At 48.8% G+C, this 18,425-nt stretch overlaps 1 protein-coding gene across 1 annotated transcript in view; it reads right to left on the bottom strand.

The window, feature by feature from the left end:
- The window catches only part of agbl2 (AGBL carboxypeptidase 2), an 80,919-nt gene that overhangs the window by 29,441 nt on the left and 33,053 nt on the right, over positions 1 to 18,425 (bottom strand). Inside the window, exons 8-11 of the mRNA XM_078221360.1 lie at positions 9,258 to 9,417; positions 8,631 to 8,757; positions 2,840 to 2,940; positions 2,265 to 2,395 (exon numbers count right to left, since the gene is read on the bottom strand). Coding sequence (XP_078077486.1) covers positions 2,265 to 2,395; positions 2,840 to 2,940; positions 8,631 to 8,757; positions 9,258 to 9,417 — 519 coding nt within the window. The remainder of the gene's footprint in view (positions 1 to 2,264; positions 2,396 to 2,839; positions 2,941 to 8,630; positions 8,758 to 9,257; positions 9,418 to 18,425) is intronic.

Here is an 18,425-nt window from a genome sequence, read left to right as displayed (position 1 = left end):
TATTAATAAAGCCCAGGATACTATATGCTTTATTTTCACTGGTCTCTCAACATGCCCTGCCATGACCTTGCGGATGATGCTCACATCCCAATAATGAATAAAAAAACTGCTGTTGATCCTATTGAGATCTACTTCCTCAATTTTCAACAGGGAAAGTGAACAGAGGCCAGGCAGAGCAGGACACACTGCTGGAAGAGGGAGAAGGTGAATAGCTCTCAGCCAGAGGTCACATCCATCCAGGGTGTAAGAGGGAACAACACACTTCACCAAATCTCAGGGTGATCATTGTGTGAGAAAAATACCCTTGCCCCCTGCCCTGTTTGGAAAAACGTGTGCCCAGTGTCTCACCATGTATACTTCCCATCTCCATGCTATATTCAAAGGATGCATAGTGTCATTATGAGTTGTTGGCTGGAAGTGTGAATGAATATTTATATTGCTAGAAACTGACTGGATGAGCCATATAAATACTGTGACTACAAGAGCAGGTCAAAGGTTAGGAATACTGCAGCGAGTAACTCACCTCCTGACTCCCCAAATCCTGTCCACCATCTAGTCAGGAGTGTGGTAGAAAATTTTCCACTTGCCTGGATGACTGCAACTCCAACAACACTCAAGAAGCTTGACATCATCCAGGACAAAGCAGCAGCTTGATTGCTACCCCTTCCACAAACATTCACTCCCTCCACCACTGATGAAAAGTGGCAGCCGTGTGTAGCATCTACAAGATGCACTGCAGGAACTCACCAAGGTTCCTTAGGCAGCACCTTCCAAACCCACGACCATTACCATCTAGAAAGACAAGAGCAGCAGATACCTGGGAACACCACCACCTGGAGGTTCCCCTCCAAGTCACTCATCATCCTGACTTGGAAATATATCACCATTCCTTCACTGCCGCTGGGTCAAAATCCTGGAACTCCCTCCCTAACAGCACGGTGGGTGTACCTACACCTCAGCGATTGTTGTGATTCAAAAACTCAGCTCATGACCACCTTCTCAAGGGCAATTAAGGATGGGCAATAAATGCTAGCCAGCCAGCGATGCCCACATCCCATAAATACATTTTTGAAAATGAGATGACGGAATCTCATTCTCATCAGTATGCTTTTGGTCTTCACCTACTGCCAGATCTGGTTTAAGTTCTTGGCTTCAACATGCTTAAAGCAACCCTGTGTCTCTGAGAGAGGAGGTGCTGAGGTAATTCTGAATATTGCATGTCCAATAGTAAACAATAGCTGACCACAAGAGAGAGTGTGATTGGGGAGAGTTATCCAGAGGGACAGATACACATTGGGACCTCCCCTTTCCACTTATTTCCTGCTGCTTCCAATTGTGTGGCAACTCTCCCTGCAGAAAAAGGGGAAAGTGAATATTATGCACGATGAGGCTGTTGTGTGAAACCTCCAACTGTGCTCAGTGTGTTCTGACCCCAGGTATGGGAATATTGGCCAAGCCTGGACACTTGTCAGGACCATGAACATTTAAAGCATATAATGTGTGGAAGAATCAAGGGTCAGGAAGTGAGTGGCAGGAGTCCAGACATTAAAGTGAAACACTAAAAGAACTTTTACTATACAAACCCATGTGACCCATTTGGCCAATTGGGCCGAAGCTGCAGATCCTGCAGTTGAGCTCAGACTCTAACAGGAGTCTGAAGCAATCAGCAGCATCTTTCTTACTCTCTGTACTTATTCTTCAATAAATAACTCTATAGTTACTCCACTTGGTGGTCACCACTCTTTCAAAATATTACAGTGTCATTCCACAGCACATCGCCAGCTCTGGCAATATGCACCCTGGATCCACTCCAAATTTGTATCTAAAAGTGTGATTATTTCGAACATTCGGGAACTATGCGGCACGGTAGCACAGTGGTTAGCACTGCTGCTTCACAGCTCCAGGGACCTGGGTTCGATTCCCGGCTTGGGTCACTGTCTGTGTGGAGTTTGCACATTCTCCTCGTGTCTGCGTGGGTTTCCTCCGGGTGCTCCGGTTTCCTCCCACAGTCCAAAGATGTGCGGGTTAGGTTAATTGGCCATGCTAAATTGCCCCTTAGTGTCCCGGGATGTGTAGGTTAGAGGGATTAGCGGGTAAATATGTGGGGATCTGGGGAGAGGGCCTGGGTGGGATTGTGGTCGGTGCAGACTCGATGGGCCGAATGGCCTCTTTCTGCACTGTAGGGATTCTATAAAAAATTCTATTAAAAAAAAACAACATTTGTGGAACACTGCAATGTATGCCTTCTAATTTTGTGTGCATACCTGGACTCCAAATCCGACATAGACAGGTCACTCAGTAACACGTCTGAATCATACTGATGGCCTAGTTTTTCTAAGCGTAGACGGAATTCCCTCTGTAGAGCTGCACGTACTTCCAGCAAACACTGCTCAAACTGAACAGAGTCGGGGGTGTGGAGATAGAGAGAGAGAGGAATGCAAGGTCAGTAAGGAAACAAAATCACACTTATGAATAAGCAGATCACATGTGCGCACTAAGTACATGCTATGTACTTAGTGTGCCTGCTATGTACATTCTGGGTTATATGTCCAGTGTGTTTTGTTGCATGTTAAATGCACTTGCACCTGTCACACATGAAGAATGGGGGCACAGTTGCATATGGCCACTTATACCTGAATATTACATGTATGTTGGTAACAAGTCTCAGTAATCAATGTGGACTGTGTCACATGGTAAGTGGTCATGCCGGTAATCATATTTTTAAGCGGGTGAGTTCAGAATTTCAGTGAAAGCAGCACAAATTGCCCTTCGTCCAAATATTGATGTTTTTGAAGCAGCCATTCAGAGGAGTGTGGAATGATGAGTCCAAGCTACTAACCTTTGAGTGGTCAGGGTCGCAGAAATCAAGCAGTGTGTCACAGAAATGGTAACCCAGTGATTTCAGGTCCTCTGTGCTGAAGTGGGTAGCCTGGCGATGCCCTGTTAAATTGAAACATTGCACAGCTTTCAGTAAAATGGCACAGCCCAAGTTAGTTCCAGTCAGCTCCCTTTACATATGCTCATTAATACACCTCAGTTCAAAACTAAACAAAGAAGACTTACCCCTTGTGTAAACCAGCCTTATGTGGTATGTTTCCATTCTGAAAGAAGATTCTCTGTGACACCTCAGGTTGAGGTGAGCATTAGAAACTGGTGTCAGTCTCTTTCATAATAAAAAAACCTCTAGGCAATAGTGATCATAACATAATAGGATTTCGCATTCAGTTTGAGGGTGATAAATGTGGGTCTGTGATAAGAGTCTTAAATTTACATGAAATCAGTTACAGGAGTGTAAAGACAGGGTTGGCTCAAGTGAATAGAGAAAATAAGTTGAGATAAGATGGTAGGGAAATAGTGGCAGATATTTTGGGAAATATTTGGTAATTCTCAACAAGTATATGTTACATTAAGATAAAAAAAAGTTTATGAAGGATCCATCATCTGTGGCTAACTAAGGAAGATAAAGGTAGCATCAAATTGAAAGAAAAACCTGAGGAGATTAGTGGTGGGTCAGAAATTTGGACGATTTTAGAAACCAACAAAGAGTGGCTAAAAATGAGAAAAGAGAAATTAAGAGTCTGAGAGAAAGATAGCTAGGAATATAAAAACATAGTAAGAGTTTCCACAAGTATTTAAAAAAGAAAGGAGTAACTGTAATGAGTTCGTTTGAGGAAATGACAGCAGCATTGAACTGGTATTTTGTATCTGTCTTCACTGTAAAAGACACAAAACCACATCCCTAGAATACTTGAAAATTAAGAGGTAAAAGTTGGTTGGGGTGGGGGTGGAGGGGGAGGGGGAGGGAGGAGGGGTGGGAGGGTGCGGGGGGCGACTGATGGTCTGGCGCCTGTTTGGGTCAGTGCACCTAACCAGCACATCTTTCAGACTGTGGGAGGAAACCAGAGCACCGGAGGAAACCCACGCAGACACGAGGGAGAACTTGCAAACTCCACATTGACAGTGACCCAAGCTGGGAATCGAACCCAGATCCCTGGCGCTGTGAAGCGGCACTGCTCACCACTATGCTACTGTACCGCCCCATAAGGTCATAAGTGGGGATATTCGCTGATATTTGCACAATGTTCAGCACCATTCACGACTCCTCAGATACTGAAGCAATCCATGTTTAAATGTAACAAAATCTGGACAATATCCAGGGCTGACAAGTATCAAGTAACATTCATAATGACCATCACCAATAAGAAACACCCTAACCACCGGCCTTGACATTTCAGTGGTGTGACCATCACTGAATCCCCCAGTGTCAACATCCTTGGGGTTACCATTGACCAGAAACTCAACTGGACTCGACACACAAACACAGTGGCTACAAGAGCAGATCAGAGGCTAGGAATACTGCAGCGAGTAACTCACCTCTTCAGTCCCTAAAGCCAGTCCACCATCTACAAGGCACAAGTCAGGAGTGTGAGGAAATACTCCCCACTTGCCTGGATGGGTGCAGCTTCAACAACACTCAAGAAGCTCGACACCATCCAGGACAAATCCGTCCACTTCATTGGCACCAGTTCCACAAAAGTCTACTCCCTCCACCACCAACGGTAAGCAACAACAGTGTGTACTATCTACAAGATGCACTGTATAAATTCACCAAAGATCCTTAGACAGCACCTTTCCAACCTACAACCACTTCCATCTAGAAGGACAAGGGCAGCAGATATATGGGAACACCACCTCCAAGTTCCCCTCCAAGGCACTCAACATCCTCACTTGGAAATATATCACCGTTCCTTCACAGTCACTGGGTCAAAATCCTGGAATTCCCTCCCTAGCAGCATTGTGGGTCAACCCACGGCAAATGGACTGCAGCGATTCAATAAGGTAGCTCACTATTACCTGCTCAACAACAACGAAGGATGGCCAATAAATGCTGGCCTGCCAGCGACGCCCATGTCCCCCGAATGAATAAAGAAAAAGGTAAGAGCCCATGGGATTTAAGAAAATTCGGCACATAGAAATCATAGAATCATAGAAACCCTACAGTGCAGAAAGAGGCCATTCGGCCCATCGAGTCTGCACCGACCACAATCCCACCCAGGCCCTATCTCCATATCCCTACATATTTACCCGCTAATCCCTCTAATCTACGCATCTCAGGACACTAAGGGGCAATTTTAGCATGGCCAATCAACCTAACCCGCACATCTTTGGACTATGGGAGGAAACCGGAGCACCCGGAGGAAACCCACGCAGACACGAGGAGAACGTGCAAACTCCACACAGACAGTGACCCGAGAATCAACCCAGATCCCTGGAGCTGTGAAGCAGCAATGCTAACCACTGTGCTACCGTGCCACCCATTGGATCCAGAATTGACTGAGTGGCAGGAAGCAGAGGGTGGTGGTCAAAGAATGTTTTTCTGACTGAAAACCTGTGCCCTGTGGGGTCCCACAGGAATCAGTGTTGGGGTCCTTGCTGTTTGTGGTTTATATAAATGAGTTAGACTGGAGATTGATCAGTGAGTTCATGGATGATATGAAAATTGATAGTGTGCTAAGTAGTGAGGAGGATTGCCTTAGATTACAGGAGGATATAGATGGGATGGTCAGATGGGCTGATCAGTGGCAAATGGAATTCAATCTGGGATAACTGTGAGGTGATGCACTTGGGCATGACAAACAAGATAAGGGAATAAATACATGATGAACAGCAAGACCCTGGGAAGCACCGAGGATCAGTGGGATTTTGGTGTGCATGTATACCAGTCCTTTATGATAGCAGAACACTTTTGGGATAAAGTGGTTAAGAAGGCATATGGTATGCTTGCCTTTATTAGCTGAGGCATGGAGTTTAAGAGCAAGGAGGTTGTTATGCTGGAACAATATAAAATGCTGGTTAGGCCACAGCTGGAGTATTGTGTGCTGTTCTGGAATCCACATTACAGGAGGGATGTGATAGCACTGGAAAGGGTGCAGAGGAAATTTACCAGGATGCTGTCAGGGCTGGAGAGTTTTAGTTATGAAGAGAAGTTGGATAGACTGGGGTTGTATTCCTTGGAGCAGAGGAGACTGAGGGGGGCATGATTCAGATGTATAAGATTATGAGGGGCACAGATAGAGTAGACAGGCAGAAACTTTTTCCCTTGGTGGAGGGATCAATAACCAGGGAGCATAGATTTAAGGTAAGGGGCAGGAGGTTTAGAGAGGATGTGAGGAAAAATCTTTTCAGCCAGAGGGTGGTGGGAATCTGCCTGAAAGGGTGGTGGAGGCAGAAAACCTTATAACATTTAAGAAGTATTTAGATGTGCCAAGGCATACAAGGCTATGGGCCAAGTGCTGGAAAATGGGACTAGAATAGTTAGGTTGTTTGTCTTTGACCGGTGCAGACACAACGAGCTGAATGGTGTTTTTCTGTGCTGTTTACCTCTAGGGCAGAGTCCACATGGTTTTGTGAAAGGGAAATTATGTTTGACACATTTATTAGAGTTCTTTCAGGAAGTGACAAGCGAGCTGGATAAAGGGAGCCTGTAGATATGATGTTCTTAGATTTCTAAAAAGCCTCCAAAAAGGTGCTACATCAAAGGTTATTACACAAAGCAAGAGCTCATGGTGTAGGGGGTTACGTATTAGCATGGATAGATGATTGATTAGTTAACATGAAACAGAGAGTAGGGACAAATGGATCACTTTTGGGTTGGCAGAATGTAACAAGTGGAGTGCCACAGGGATCAGTGTTGATGCCTCAGTTATTTAAAATCTGGACTTGGGTGAAGGGACCAAATATGTGGTAGCTAAATATGCCAATGACACAAAGATAGATAGGAAGGTAAGTTGTCAAGGGGAACATAAAGGGCAGAATTTTATGAGATTTTTTCGAAGAGTTGGGCAGGCATGAAACTGGGAGAATTCCAGATCGTTTTTTTGGCTGTGTTTTCAAGTCCAATCTTATGCACTTTGTCTTTAAAATTTTGGTGAGTCTGTTTCTCACTATAGAAGCCAGTGGGCAGGGCTTAACGCACCCAACAGCCTGTGGAGGGAGGTATTGCCCATGTGCAGGCCTCTGATGCTGCACATGCACATTAACAGTCTGACAGACAGGAAACGAGCTGTCAGGCCGCTGCTATTGCAGGCAGCCTCAACCAGCACCCCCACCCCCGCAGGGGCCCACGGCCTGAGATGCAGCCCCCGCTGCCCCCCGCCACTACCCAGAACGATTGCGGCCCTGCCACCCTCCACCACTGATCGCGGTCCCCCTCCCTCCCCCACCGATTGTGGCCCCGCCACCCTACCACACCGATCGGGGACCCCCTCCCTCCCCCACCACCGCAGGGCCCCTCCCTCCCCTACTATTCGTGGGGCCCCTCCCTCCCTGATCACAGCCCCACCACCCTACCCCACTGATCATGGACCCCCTCCCTCCCTCACTGATCGCACCCCTCTCCCTCCCCCACCAATCAGGGACTCCTTCCCTCCCCCACCGATTGTGGCCCCGCCACCCTACCACACCGATCGGGGACCCCCTCCCTCCCCCACCACCGCAGGGCCCCTCCCTCCCCCACTAATCGTGGGGCCCCTCCCTCCCTGACTGATCGCAGCCCCACCACCCTACCCCACTGATCACGGACCCCCTCCCTCCCTCACTGATCGCACCCCTCTCCCTCCCCCACCAATCAGGGACTCCCTCCCTCCCCCACCGATCGGGGACCCCCTCCCTCCCTCCCGCACCGATCACGCCCCTCTCCCTCCCCCGCTGATTGCATGCAGAGTGGCAGCGGGCCCCTCCCCCATAGGTCCTGCCCCCTAATGGCCCCTCCCCCCACAGACCCTGCCCCCATTGGCACCACCCCAGCACTGCCCAGTGGGCATTGCCCAATGCCAGGCTGGCAATGTCAAGGTTCCAGAGTGGCACTGCCCAAAGAACACCCCCCCCCTCTTGCCCTTGGCCTCCCCAGGGGACCTCAATGGCCTCCAGTTCCACCGGTGAGGCCAACACCACTGTTCCCTATTCATAGGGAGCAGCTGTTTTCCTCTCCTGGCGAGACCATAAAGTAAGAAGTTTGACAACACCAGGTTAAATTCCAACAGGTTTATTTGGTAGCAAAGGCCACACAAGCTTTCGGAGCCTTAAGCTCCATCTTCAGGTGAGAGACCATAAAGGCAAGGGACCCCAGGCGATTGAGTGCTGGACTCGCTATCAAAACCCTATTTTAATAAATTTAAATAAATTAATAAGCCTCTCACCCATTTCTGGTGAGAGGCTGACCGCGTCGAAAACCTGGGTGTCATAAAATCACGCCGGTCGCGAAAACCAGTGCTATTTGTGCCAGCTGCTTTACACTCGATTTTGCGGCATTGTCCTGCTGCAAAATAGGCAGAAAGTGGCAGTAAAATTCCACCCAAATAGTGTATAAAGGGACTGAGATAGGTTGAGTGACAGATTGTATAAATGCAGAGACTAAAAAGCATGTATTAAAGGCAGTGTGAGGATTAACTTTCATATAGAGACAAGTGGACGTATTAGAAAGGTAGTGAATTTCTGTGCTGATGTATCTTAGAATCAACAAGGGGCTGTGGGGAATTTCTGAGACACAGGGAAGGTTACTACAAAAAGGCACTATAAAATTGGTTGTTGTTATAATCCTGTAAATAGCACCTGCTGAATTTGTCACGTACCCAGAGTGGATCCTGCAAAGGTCGTTTCCATGGTATAACTGTGAGTAATACCCAGCTTCCACATCACAATACGACCTGTGCCCTCCTTTCCCCTTTGAACCTTGAACTTGCAGCTCTGGTAAGAGAACTGTCATAAACAGGAGTTAATGACCCAAGCATTTACTTCAGGAATGCCCTCCTCCACCACCTCCCCCCACTCCTCCTCTCCTGACCCCACCTCCAACACGCCCTCCTCCCACTGACCCCTCACCCCTTCCCTCCCCTCCCTTTACCCTGGCCCCTCACCCTCCATTCCCTAACTCCTCCCATCCCTCCCTCCCTCCCTTCCATCCTTTTCCCCGTCCTCATCCTCCTCCACTCCCCCCCCCCCCACCCTCCACGTCCACTGGCTCCCACTACCCTCGGCCACCCACCTCCCACTGCTCACACACCCCTCTGGCCCCCACCTCCTCCCAATGCGCCTTCCCTCCCTCCGTCCCTCCCCTTCTTCCCCCTCCATGCCCTCCTTCAACCCTCTGCGTCCTCTCCCCTCTGCAACTCCACCCACACTCCCCTCTCCCCTCCCACCACACACAAACCCTAAGCCCTCATTGGCTCACACACTAATCACTGCAGTCCCACTGGTACCTTGTCAGTTGCGTTTTTACTCATCATGAGTGGGAAGACTCTCTCGTGGAATCGCAGCAAAGGGCTCTCATTGTTGTTACAGCCGTACATGAAGGCATTACTCTTCCGACTGTGTCCATGGAAGTCACAGTAAAGAACCACCTCCCTCTCCTCCAATAACCTGTGAGAACAACAACTAACAATCAGCTCAGCGTTGACCCACACCCCGGCCCACATTCCACTCACTGCTTTGACCACCAAGTCCTGCACCCGACCACCTCCCCCACTACACACGCACATACACACCCAACACACGCACACACACACCAACACACAACAACACACACACACACACACCAACACACGCACACACACACACCAACACACGCACACACACACCAACACACGCACACACCAACACACACACACCAACACACGCACACACACACCAACACACGCACACACACACCAACACACACCAACACACACACCCACACACCAACACACACACACACACCAACACACACCAACACACACACACACCAACACACGCACACACACACGCACACCAACACACGCACACACACACGCACACACACACCAACACACGCACACACACACCAACACACGCACACACACACCAACACACGCACACCAACACACGCACCAACACACACACACACACACACACCAACACACGCACACACCAACACACACACCAACACACGCACACACACACCAACACACGCACACACACACCAACACACACACACACCAACACACGCACACACACACACACCAACACACGCACACACCAACACACACACCAACACACGCACACACACACCAACACACGCACACACACACCAACACACGCACACACACACCAACACACGCACACACACACCAACACACGCACACACCAACACACGCACACACCAACACACGCACACACCAACACACGCACACACCAACACACGCACACACCAAAACACGCACACACCAAAACACGCACACACACACCAAAACACGCACACACACACCAACACACGCACACACACACCAACACACGCACACACACACCAACACACGCACACACACACCAACACACACGCACACACACCAACACACCAACACACGCACACCAACACACGCACACCAACACACGCACACCAACACACGCACACCAACACACGCACACGCACACCAACACACGCACACACACACCAACACACACACACACACACGAACACACGCACACACACACCAACACACACAACACACACCAACACACACAACACACACCAACACACACACCCACACACCAACACACACACACACACCAACACACACAACACACACCAACACACACACACACCAACACACACAACACACACCAACACACGCACACACACACACCAACACACGCACACACACACCAACACACGCACACACACCAACACACGCACACACACCAACACACCCAACACACACACCAACACACACACCAACACACACACCAACACACACACCAACACACATATACACACCCAACACACACACCAACACATGCACACACACACCCAATACACACACGCACACCAACACACGCCAACACACACACAACACACACACACACACCAACACACACACCAACACGCCCACCAACACACACACTCACCCAACACACACCAACACACACAACCAATACACACACACCCAACACACACCAACACCCACACCCACTCACCCAACACACACAACCAATACACACACACCCAACACACACCCACACACACTCACCCAACACACACCAACACACACACCCAACACACACACACCAACACACACACACACCCAACACACACCAACACACACACACACAACCAACACACACCAACACACACACACTCACCCAACACACACACACACACACACCCACCCAACACACACACCCACCCAACACACACACACACACACCTGCCCAACAGACACACACACCTGCCCAACACACACACACACCTGCTCAACACACACACACCAACACACACACACCAACACACACACCAACACACACACCAACATACACACACACCCAATACACACCCAACACACACACACACACCCAACACACACACACACACTCTCAACACACACCCAACACACACCAACACACACACAAAACACACACCAACACACACACACACCAAAACACACACATCAACACACACCAACAAACACACACCAACACACACACCCACACCAACACACACACCCACACCAACACACACACCCACACCAACACACACACACACCAACACACACACACACCCACACCAACACACACACCCACACCAACACACACACCCACTCCAACACACACACCCACACCAACACACACACCCACACACACACCAACAAACATACATCAACAAACATACACCAACACATACACACCAACACACACACACCAACACACACACAAACCCAGCACACACACACCAACACATACACACCAACACATACACAACAACACATACACACCAACACACACACACACCCAACACACACACCAACACACACACCCACACCAACACACACACCCACACCAACACACACCCACACCAACACACTCACCCACACCAACACACTCACCCACACACACACCCACACACACACCAACACACACACCAAACACACACACCAACATACACATACACCCAATACACACCCAACACACACACACACCCAACACACACACACACACACACTCTCAACACACACACACACCCAACACACACCAACACACACACAAAACACACATCAACACACACACAAAACACACACCAACACACACACACACCAAAACACACACATCAACACACACCAACAAACACACATCAACACACACACCAACACACACACCCACACCAACACACACACCCACACACACACCCACACCAACACACCCACACACCCAACACACACCCCCACACCAACACACACACCCACACCAACACACACACCCACACCCACACACACACCCACACCAACACACACACCAACAAACATACATCAACAAACATACACCAACACATACACACCAACACACACACACCAACACACACACAAACCCAGCACACACACACAAACCCAGCACACACACACCAACACATACACACCAACACACACACACCAACACACACACACCAACACACATACACCAACACACACACACACCCAACACACACACCCACACCAACACACACACCCACACCAACACACACCCACACCAACACACTCACCCACACCAACACACACACACACACACACCAACAAACATACATCAACACATACACACCAACACGCACACACCAACACGCACACACCAACACGCACACACCAACACGCACACACCAACACGCACACACCAACACGCACACACCAACACGCACACACACTCACCCAACACACACCAATATACACACACTAACACACACACACCAACACACACACCCAATACACACACACACCCAACACACACGCACACACACCCAACACACACGCACCCACACCAACACACACACCCACACACACCAATACACACCAGGGCGGCACGGTAGCACAGTGGTTAGCACTGTTGCTTCACAGCTCCAGGGACCTGGGTTCGATTCCCGGCTCGGGTCACTGTCTGTGTGGAGTTTGCACATTCTCCTCGTGTCAGCGTGGGTTTCCTCCGGGTGCTCCGGTTTCCTCCCAAGTCCAAAGATGTGCGGGTTCGGTCGATTGGCCATGCTAAAATTGCCCCGTAGTGTCCTGAGATGTGTAGGTGAGAGGGATTAGCGGGTAAAATATGTAGGGATATGGGGGTAGGGCCTGGGTGGGATTGTGGTCGGTGCAGACTCGATGGGCCGAATGGCCTCCTTCTGCACTGTAGGGTTTCTATGATTCATTTCTATGAATACACACACCAACACACACACACCAACGCACACACCAACGCACACACACCAACGCACACACACCAACGCACACACACCAACGCACACACACACACACCCACCAACACACCCACCCACCAACACACCCACCCACCAACAGACACACATCAACACACACCAACAAACACACATCAATACACACACACCAACGTGCACACACACACACCAACATACACACCCACATCAACACACACACCCACACCCCCCAACACACAAACCCACACCCACACCAACACACAGAGAGTCATAGAGTCATAGAGGTTTACAGCATGGAAACAGGCCCTTCGGCTCAACTTGTCCATGCCGCCCTTATTTTTTTAAAAAACCCCTAACCTAATCCCAATTGCCCACATTTGGCCCATATCCCTCTATACCCATCGTACCCATGTAACTATCTAAATGTTTTTTAAAAGATAAAATTGTACCCGCCTCTACTACTACCTCTGGCAGCTTGTTCCAGACACTCACCACCCTCTGTGTGAAGAAATTGCCCCTCTGGACACTTTTGTATCTCTCCTCTCTCACCTTAAACCTATGCCCTATGGTTTTAGACTCTCCTACCTTGGGGAAAAGATATTGACTATCTAGCTGATCTGTGCCCCTCATTATTTTATAGACCTCTATAAGGTCACCCCTCAGCCTCCTACGCTCCAGAGAAAAAAGTCCCAGTCTATTCAGCCTCTCCTTATAACTCAATCCATCAAGTCCTGGTACCACCCGAGTAAATCGTTTCTGCACTCTTTCTAGTTTAATAATATCCTTCCTATAATAGGGTGACCAGAATTGCACACAGTATTCCAAGTGTGGCCTTACCAATGTCTTGTACAACTTCAACAAGACGTCCCAACTCCTGTATTCAATGTTCTGACCAATGAAACCAAGCATGCCGAATGCCTTCTTCACCACTCTGTCCACCTGTGACTCCACTTTCAAGGAGCTATGAACTTGTACCCCTAGACCTCTTTGTTCTGTAACTCTCCCCAACGCCCTACCATTAACTGAGTAAGTCCTGCCCTGGTTCAATCTACCAAAATGCATTACCTCGCATTTGTCTAAACTAAACTCCATCTGCCATTCATCAGCCCACTGGCCCAATTGATCAAGATCCTACTGCAATTGGAGATAACCTTCCTCACTGTCCACTATGCCACCAATCTTGGTGTCATCTGAAAACTTACTAACCATGCCCCCTATATTCTCATCCAAATCATTAATATAAATGACAAATAACAGTGGACCCAGCACTGATCCCTGAGGCACACCGCTGGTCACAGGCCTCCAGTTTGAAAAACAACTCTCTACAACCACCCACTGGCTTCTGTCAAGAAGCCAATTTTGTTCCCATTTAGGTACCTCACCCTGGATCCCGTGAAATTTAACTTCATGCAACAACTTACCATGCGGTACCTTGTCAAAGGCCTTGCTAAAGTCCATGTAGACAACATGTTTCGAGTGGAGCAAGTTGAGAGGAGCGACTTGTGGAGGGAGCTTTTTACTGGTAAGAGTTTTACTTGCTGTGTCTGATTTTTAGCGGGGTTTTTGTTTTTAAAAGTTTATTATTTTTAATGGTAAAAGTGGAAGTAGGCCACGGGGTGACCTGGGAAGGGGTCATTTTGCGCGCGAGGTTTTAAAAGGCAGGCCGCACTATTCAGCGGACAGCGTTGTAGCGGGCAGCGGAGTGAGCAGGTAGCAGAGTGAGAGCTGAAGGGCTTTGGCTCAACGGGCTTAGGAGGAAACGGGCGAGGGAGGGTAGGTTTCTGAACTTTTAAATCTTAGTTCTTTCCCTGTGGAATCTGAGGAAAAGGGGCATTATGAATGTGAAGCCAGTTTGCTGTTCTCAGTGCCGGATGTGGGAGGTCGTGGAGTCTCCGAGCCTCCCAGAGGTGCATACCTGCGCTGGGTGCGTCGAGCTGCGGCTCCTAAGGGACCGAGTTAGGGAACTGGAGCTGCAGCTTGAGGACATTCGTCTGGTCAGGGAAAACGAGGAGGTGATAGATAGGAGTTATAGGCAGGTGGTCACACCGGGGCCACAAGAAGCAGGCAAGTGGGTCACAGTCAGGAAAGGGAAAAGTCAGGGGTAGAGAGTACCCCAGTGGTTGTGCCCCTTAAAAATAAGTACTCTTGTTTGAGTACTGTTGGAGTGGACAGACCACCTGGTGGAAGCAGCAGTGGTCGTGCCTCCGGCGCGGAGTCCGGCCTTGTAGTACAGAAGGGTAAGGAAAGGAGGAGGAAGGCAGTGGTGACAGGGGACTCTACAGTGAGGGGGTCAGACAGGCGTTATTGTGGAGGAAGTCGAGAAACGCGGATGGTGGTTTGCCTCCCTGGTGCCGGGATCAGGGATGTTTCTGACCGTATCCAAGAAATCCTCAAGTGTGAGGGAGAGGAGCCAGAGGTCGTGGTGCATACTGGTACCACTGACATAGGCAGGAAAGGGGAAGGGGTTATGAAAAGAGAATATAGGAAGTTAGGTAGGGAGTTAAGAAGAAGGAACGCAAAGGTAGTAATCTCGGGATTGCTGCCTGTGCCACGAGACAGTGAGGGAAGGAACGAAATAAGGTGGAGGATAAATGCGTGGCTGAGGGATTGGAGCAGGGGTCAGGGATTCAGGTTCCTGGATCATTGGGACCTCTTTAGGGGCAGGTGCAACCTGTACAAAAAGGACGGGTTTCACTTAAATCCCAGGGGGACCAATATCCTGGCGGGAAGGTTTGCTAAGGCTACTGGGGAGTGTTTAAACTAGAGTGGTTGGGGGTGGGAATCAAAATGAGGTGACTGGGAGAGAGGAGGTTAGCTTAAAAATAAAAGGGGCTTGTAGACGGTGTCAGAGGGAGGATACGCAGGTGACGGAGAAGGGGAGTGCTCAGACCGAAGGGTTGAGATGTGTGTATTTTAACGCAAGGAGTGTAGTGAACAAAATGGATGAGCTTAGAGCGTGGATCACTACTTGGAAGTGTGATGTGGTGGCCATTACAGAGACTTGGTTATCTCAGGGACAGGACTGGATACTTCAAGTGCCGGGTTTCAGATGTTTCAGGAGGGACAGGGAAGGAGGTAAAAGAGGTGGGGGAGTGGCACTGTTGATCAGGGATAGTGTCACGGCTGTAGAAAAGATGGACGCCACAGAGGGATTGTCTACGGAATCTCTGTGGGTGGAGGTTCGCAACAGGAAGGGGTCAATAACTTTACTGAGTGTTTTCTATAGGCCGTCCAATAGTAGCAGGGATGTGGAGGAGCAGATTGGGAAGAAGATCCTGGAGAGATGTGATAATAACAGAGTGGTCGTGATGGGAGATTTTAATTTCCCAAATATCGATTGCAATATCCCTAGGGTAAGGGATTTAGATGGGGAGGAGTTTGTTAGGTGTGTTCAGGGGGGCTTCCTGACACAGTATGTGGATAAGCCTACAAGAGGAGAGGCTGTACTTGATTTGGTATTAGGGAATGAGCCTGGGCAGGTGTCAGATCTCTCAGTGGGAGAGCATTTTGGGGATAATGATCATAACTCTTTTACATTAGCATTGGAGAGAGGTAGGATCAGTCAAGCTAGGAAAGTGTTTATTTGGAGTAAGGGCAATTATGAGGCTATTAGGCAGGAAATTAGAGGCATAAATTGGAAGGAGGTTTTCTCAGGGAAATGTACAGAAGAAATGTGGTAAATTTTCAAGGAAAATTTGTCTGGAACTTTGCACAGCAACGTTCCAATGAGACAGGGCAGTTATGGTAGGTTACAGGAACCATGGTGCACGAAAGCTGTAACGAACTTAGTCAAGAAGAAAAGAAAAGCCCATAAAAGGTTCAGGGAGCTAGGTAATAACTAGCTAGGTGTAACCTGGTAATAACTAGGTAATAACTAGCTAGGTAATAACCAGCTAGGTTATAACTAGCTAGGTAATAACTAGCTAGGTAATAACCAGCTAAGTGTAACTGGTGTAATCAGCAAGTTTGCGGATGACACGAAGATGGCTGGACTTGCGGATAGCGAAGAGCATTGTCGGGCAATACAGCAGGATATAGATAGGCTGGAAAATTGAGCGGAGAGGTGGCAGATGGAGTTTAATCCGGATAAATGCGAAGTGATGCATTTTGGAAGAAATAATGTAGGGAGGAGTTATACAATAAATGGCAGAGTCATCAGGAGTATAGAAACACAGAGGGACCTAGGTGTGCAAGTCCACAAATCCTTGAAGGTGGCAACACAGGTGGAGAAGGTGGTGAAGAAGGCATATGGTATGCTTGCCTTTATAAGATGGGGTATAGAGTATAAAAGCTGGAGTCTGATGATGCAGCTGTATAGAACGCTGGTTAGGCCACATTTGGTGTACTGCATCCAGTTCTGGTCGCCGCACTACCAGAAGGACGTGGAGGCGTTAGAGAGAGTGCAGAGAAGGTTTACCAGGATGTTGCCTGGTATGGAGGGTCTTAGCTATGAGGAGAGATTGGGTAAACTGGGGTTGTTCTCCCTGGAAAGACGGAGAATGAGGGGAGATCTAATAGAGGTGTACAAGATTATGAAGGAGATAGATAGGGTGAATGGTGGGAAGCTTTTTCCCAGATCAGAAGTGACGTTCACGAGGGGTCACGGGCTGAAGGTGAGAGGGGCGAAGTATAACTCAGATATAGAGGGATGTTTTTTACACAGAGGGTGGTGGGGGCCTGGAATGCGCTGCCAAGTAGGGTGGTGGAGGCAGGCACGCTGACATCATTTAAGACTTACCTGGATAGTCACATGAGCAGCCTGGGAATGGAGGGATACAAACGATTGGTCTAGTTGGACCAAGGAGCGGCACAGGCGTGGAGGGCCGAAGGGCCTGTTTCCTGTGCTGTACTGTTCTTTGTTCTTTGTAATGTTAGAAATCTAAAAGAGTATACGACTAGTAGGAAGGAACTTAAGAGGGAAATTAGAAGAGCAAGAAGGGGTCATGAGAAGGCCTTGGCAGACAGGATAAAGGAAAACCCCAAGGGATTCTACAAGTATGTTAAGAGCAAGAAGATAAGATGTGAAGGAGTAGGACCTATCAAATGTGACAGTGGGAAAGTCTGTATAGAACCGGTAGAAATAACAGAGGTACTCAATGAATACTTTACTTCAGTATTCACAGTGGAAAAGGATCTTGGTAGTTGCAGTGCAGACTTGCAGTGGACTGAGAAGATTGAGCATGTGGACATTAGGAAAGGAAATGTGTTGGAG

Source organism: Mustelus asterias, chromosome 9, assembly GCF_964213995.1.
Source record: "Mustelus asterias chromosome 9, sMusAst1.hap1.1, whole genome shotgun sequence".
Classification (NCBI taxonomy): domain Eukaryota; kingdom Metazoa; phylum Chordata; class Chondrichthyes; order Carcharhiniformes; family Triakidae; genus Mustelus; species Mustelus asterias.
Note: the sequence above shows the minus strand (reverse complement) of the source record. Positions and strands in the feature narration are given on the sequence as shown.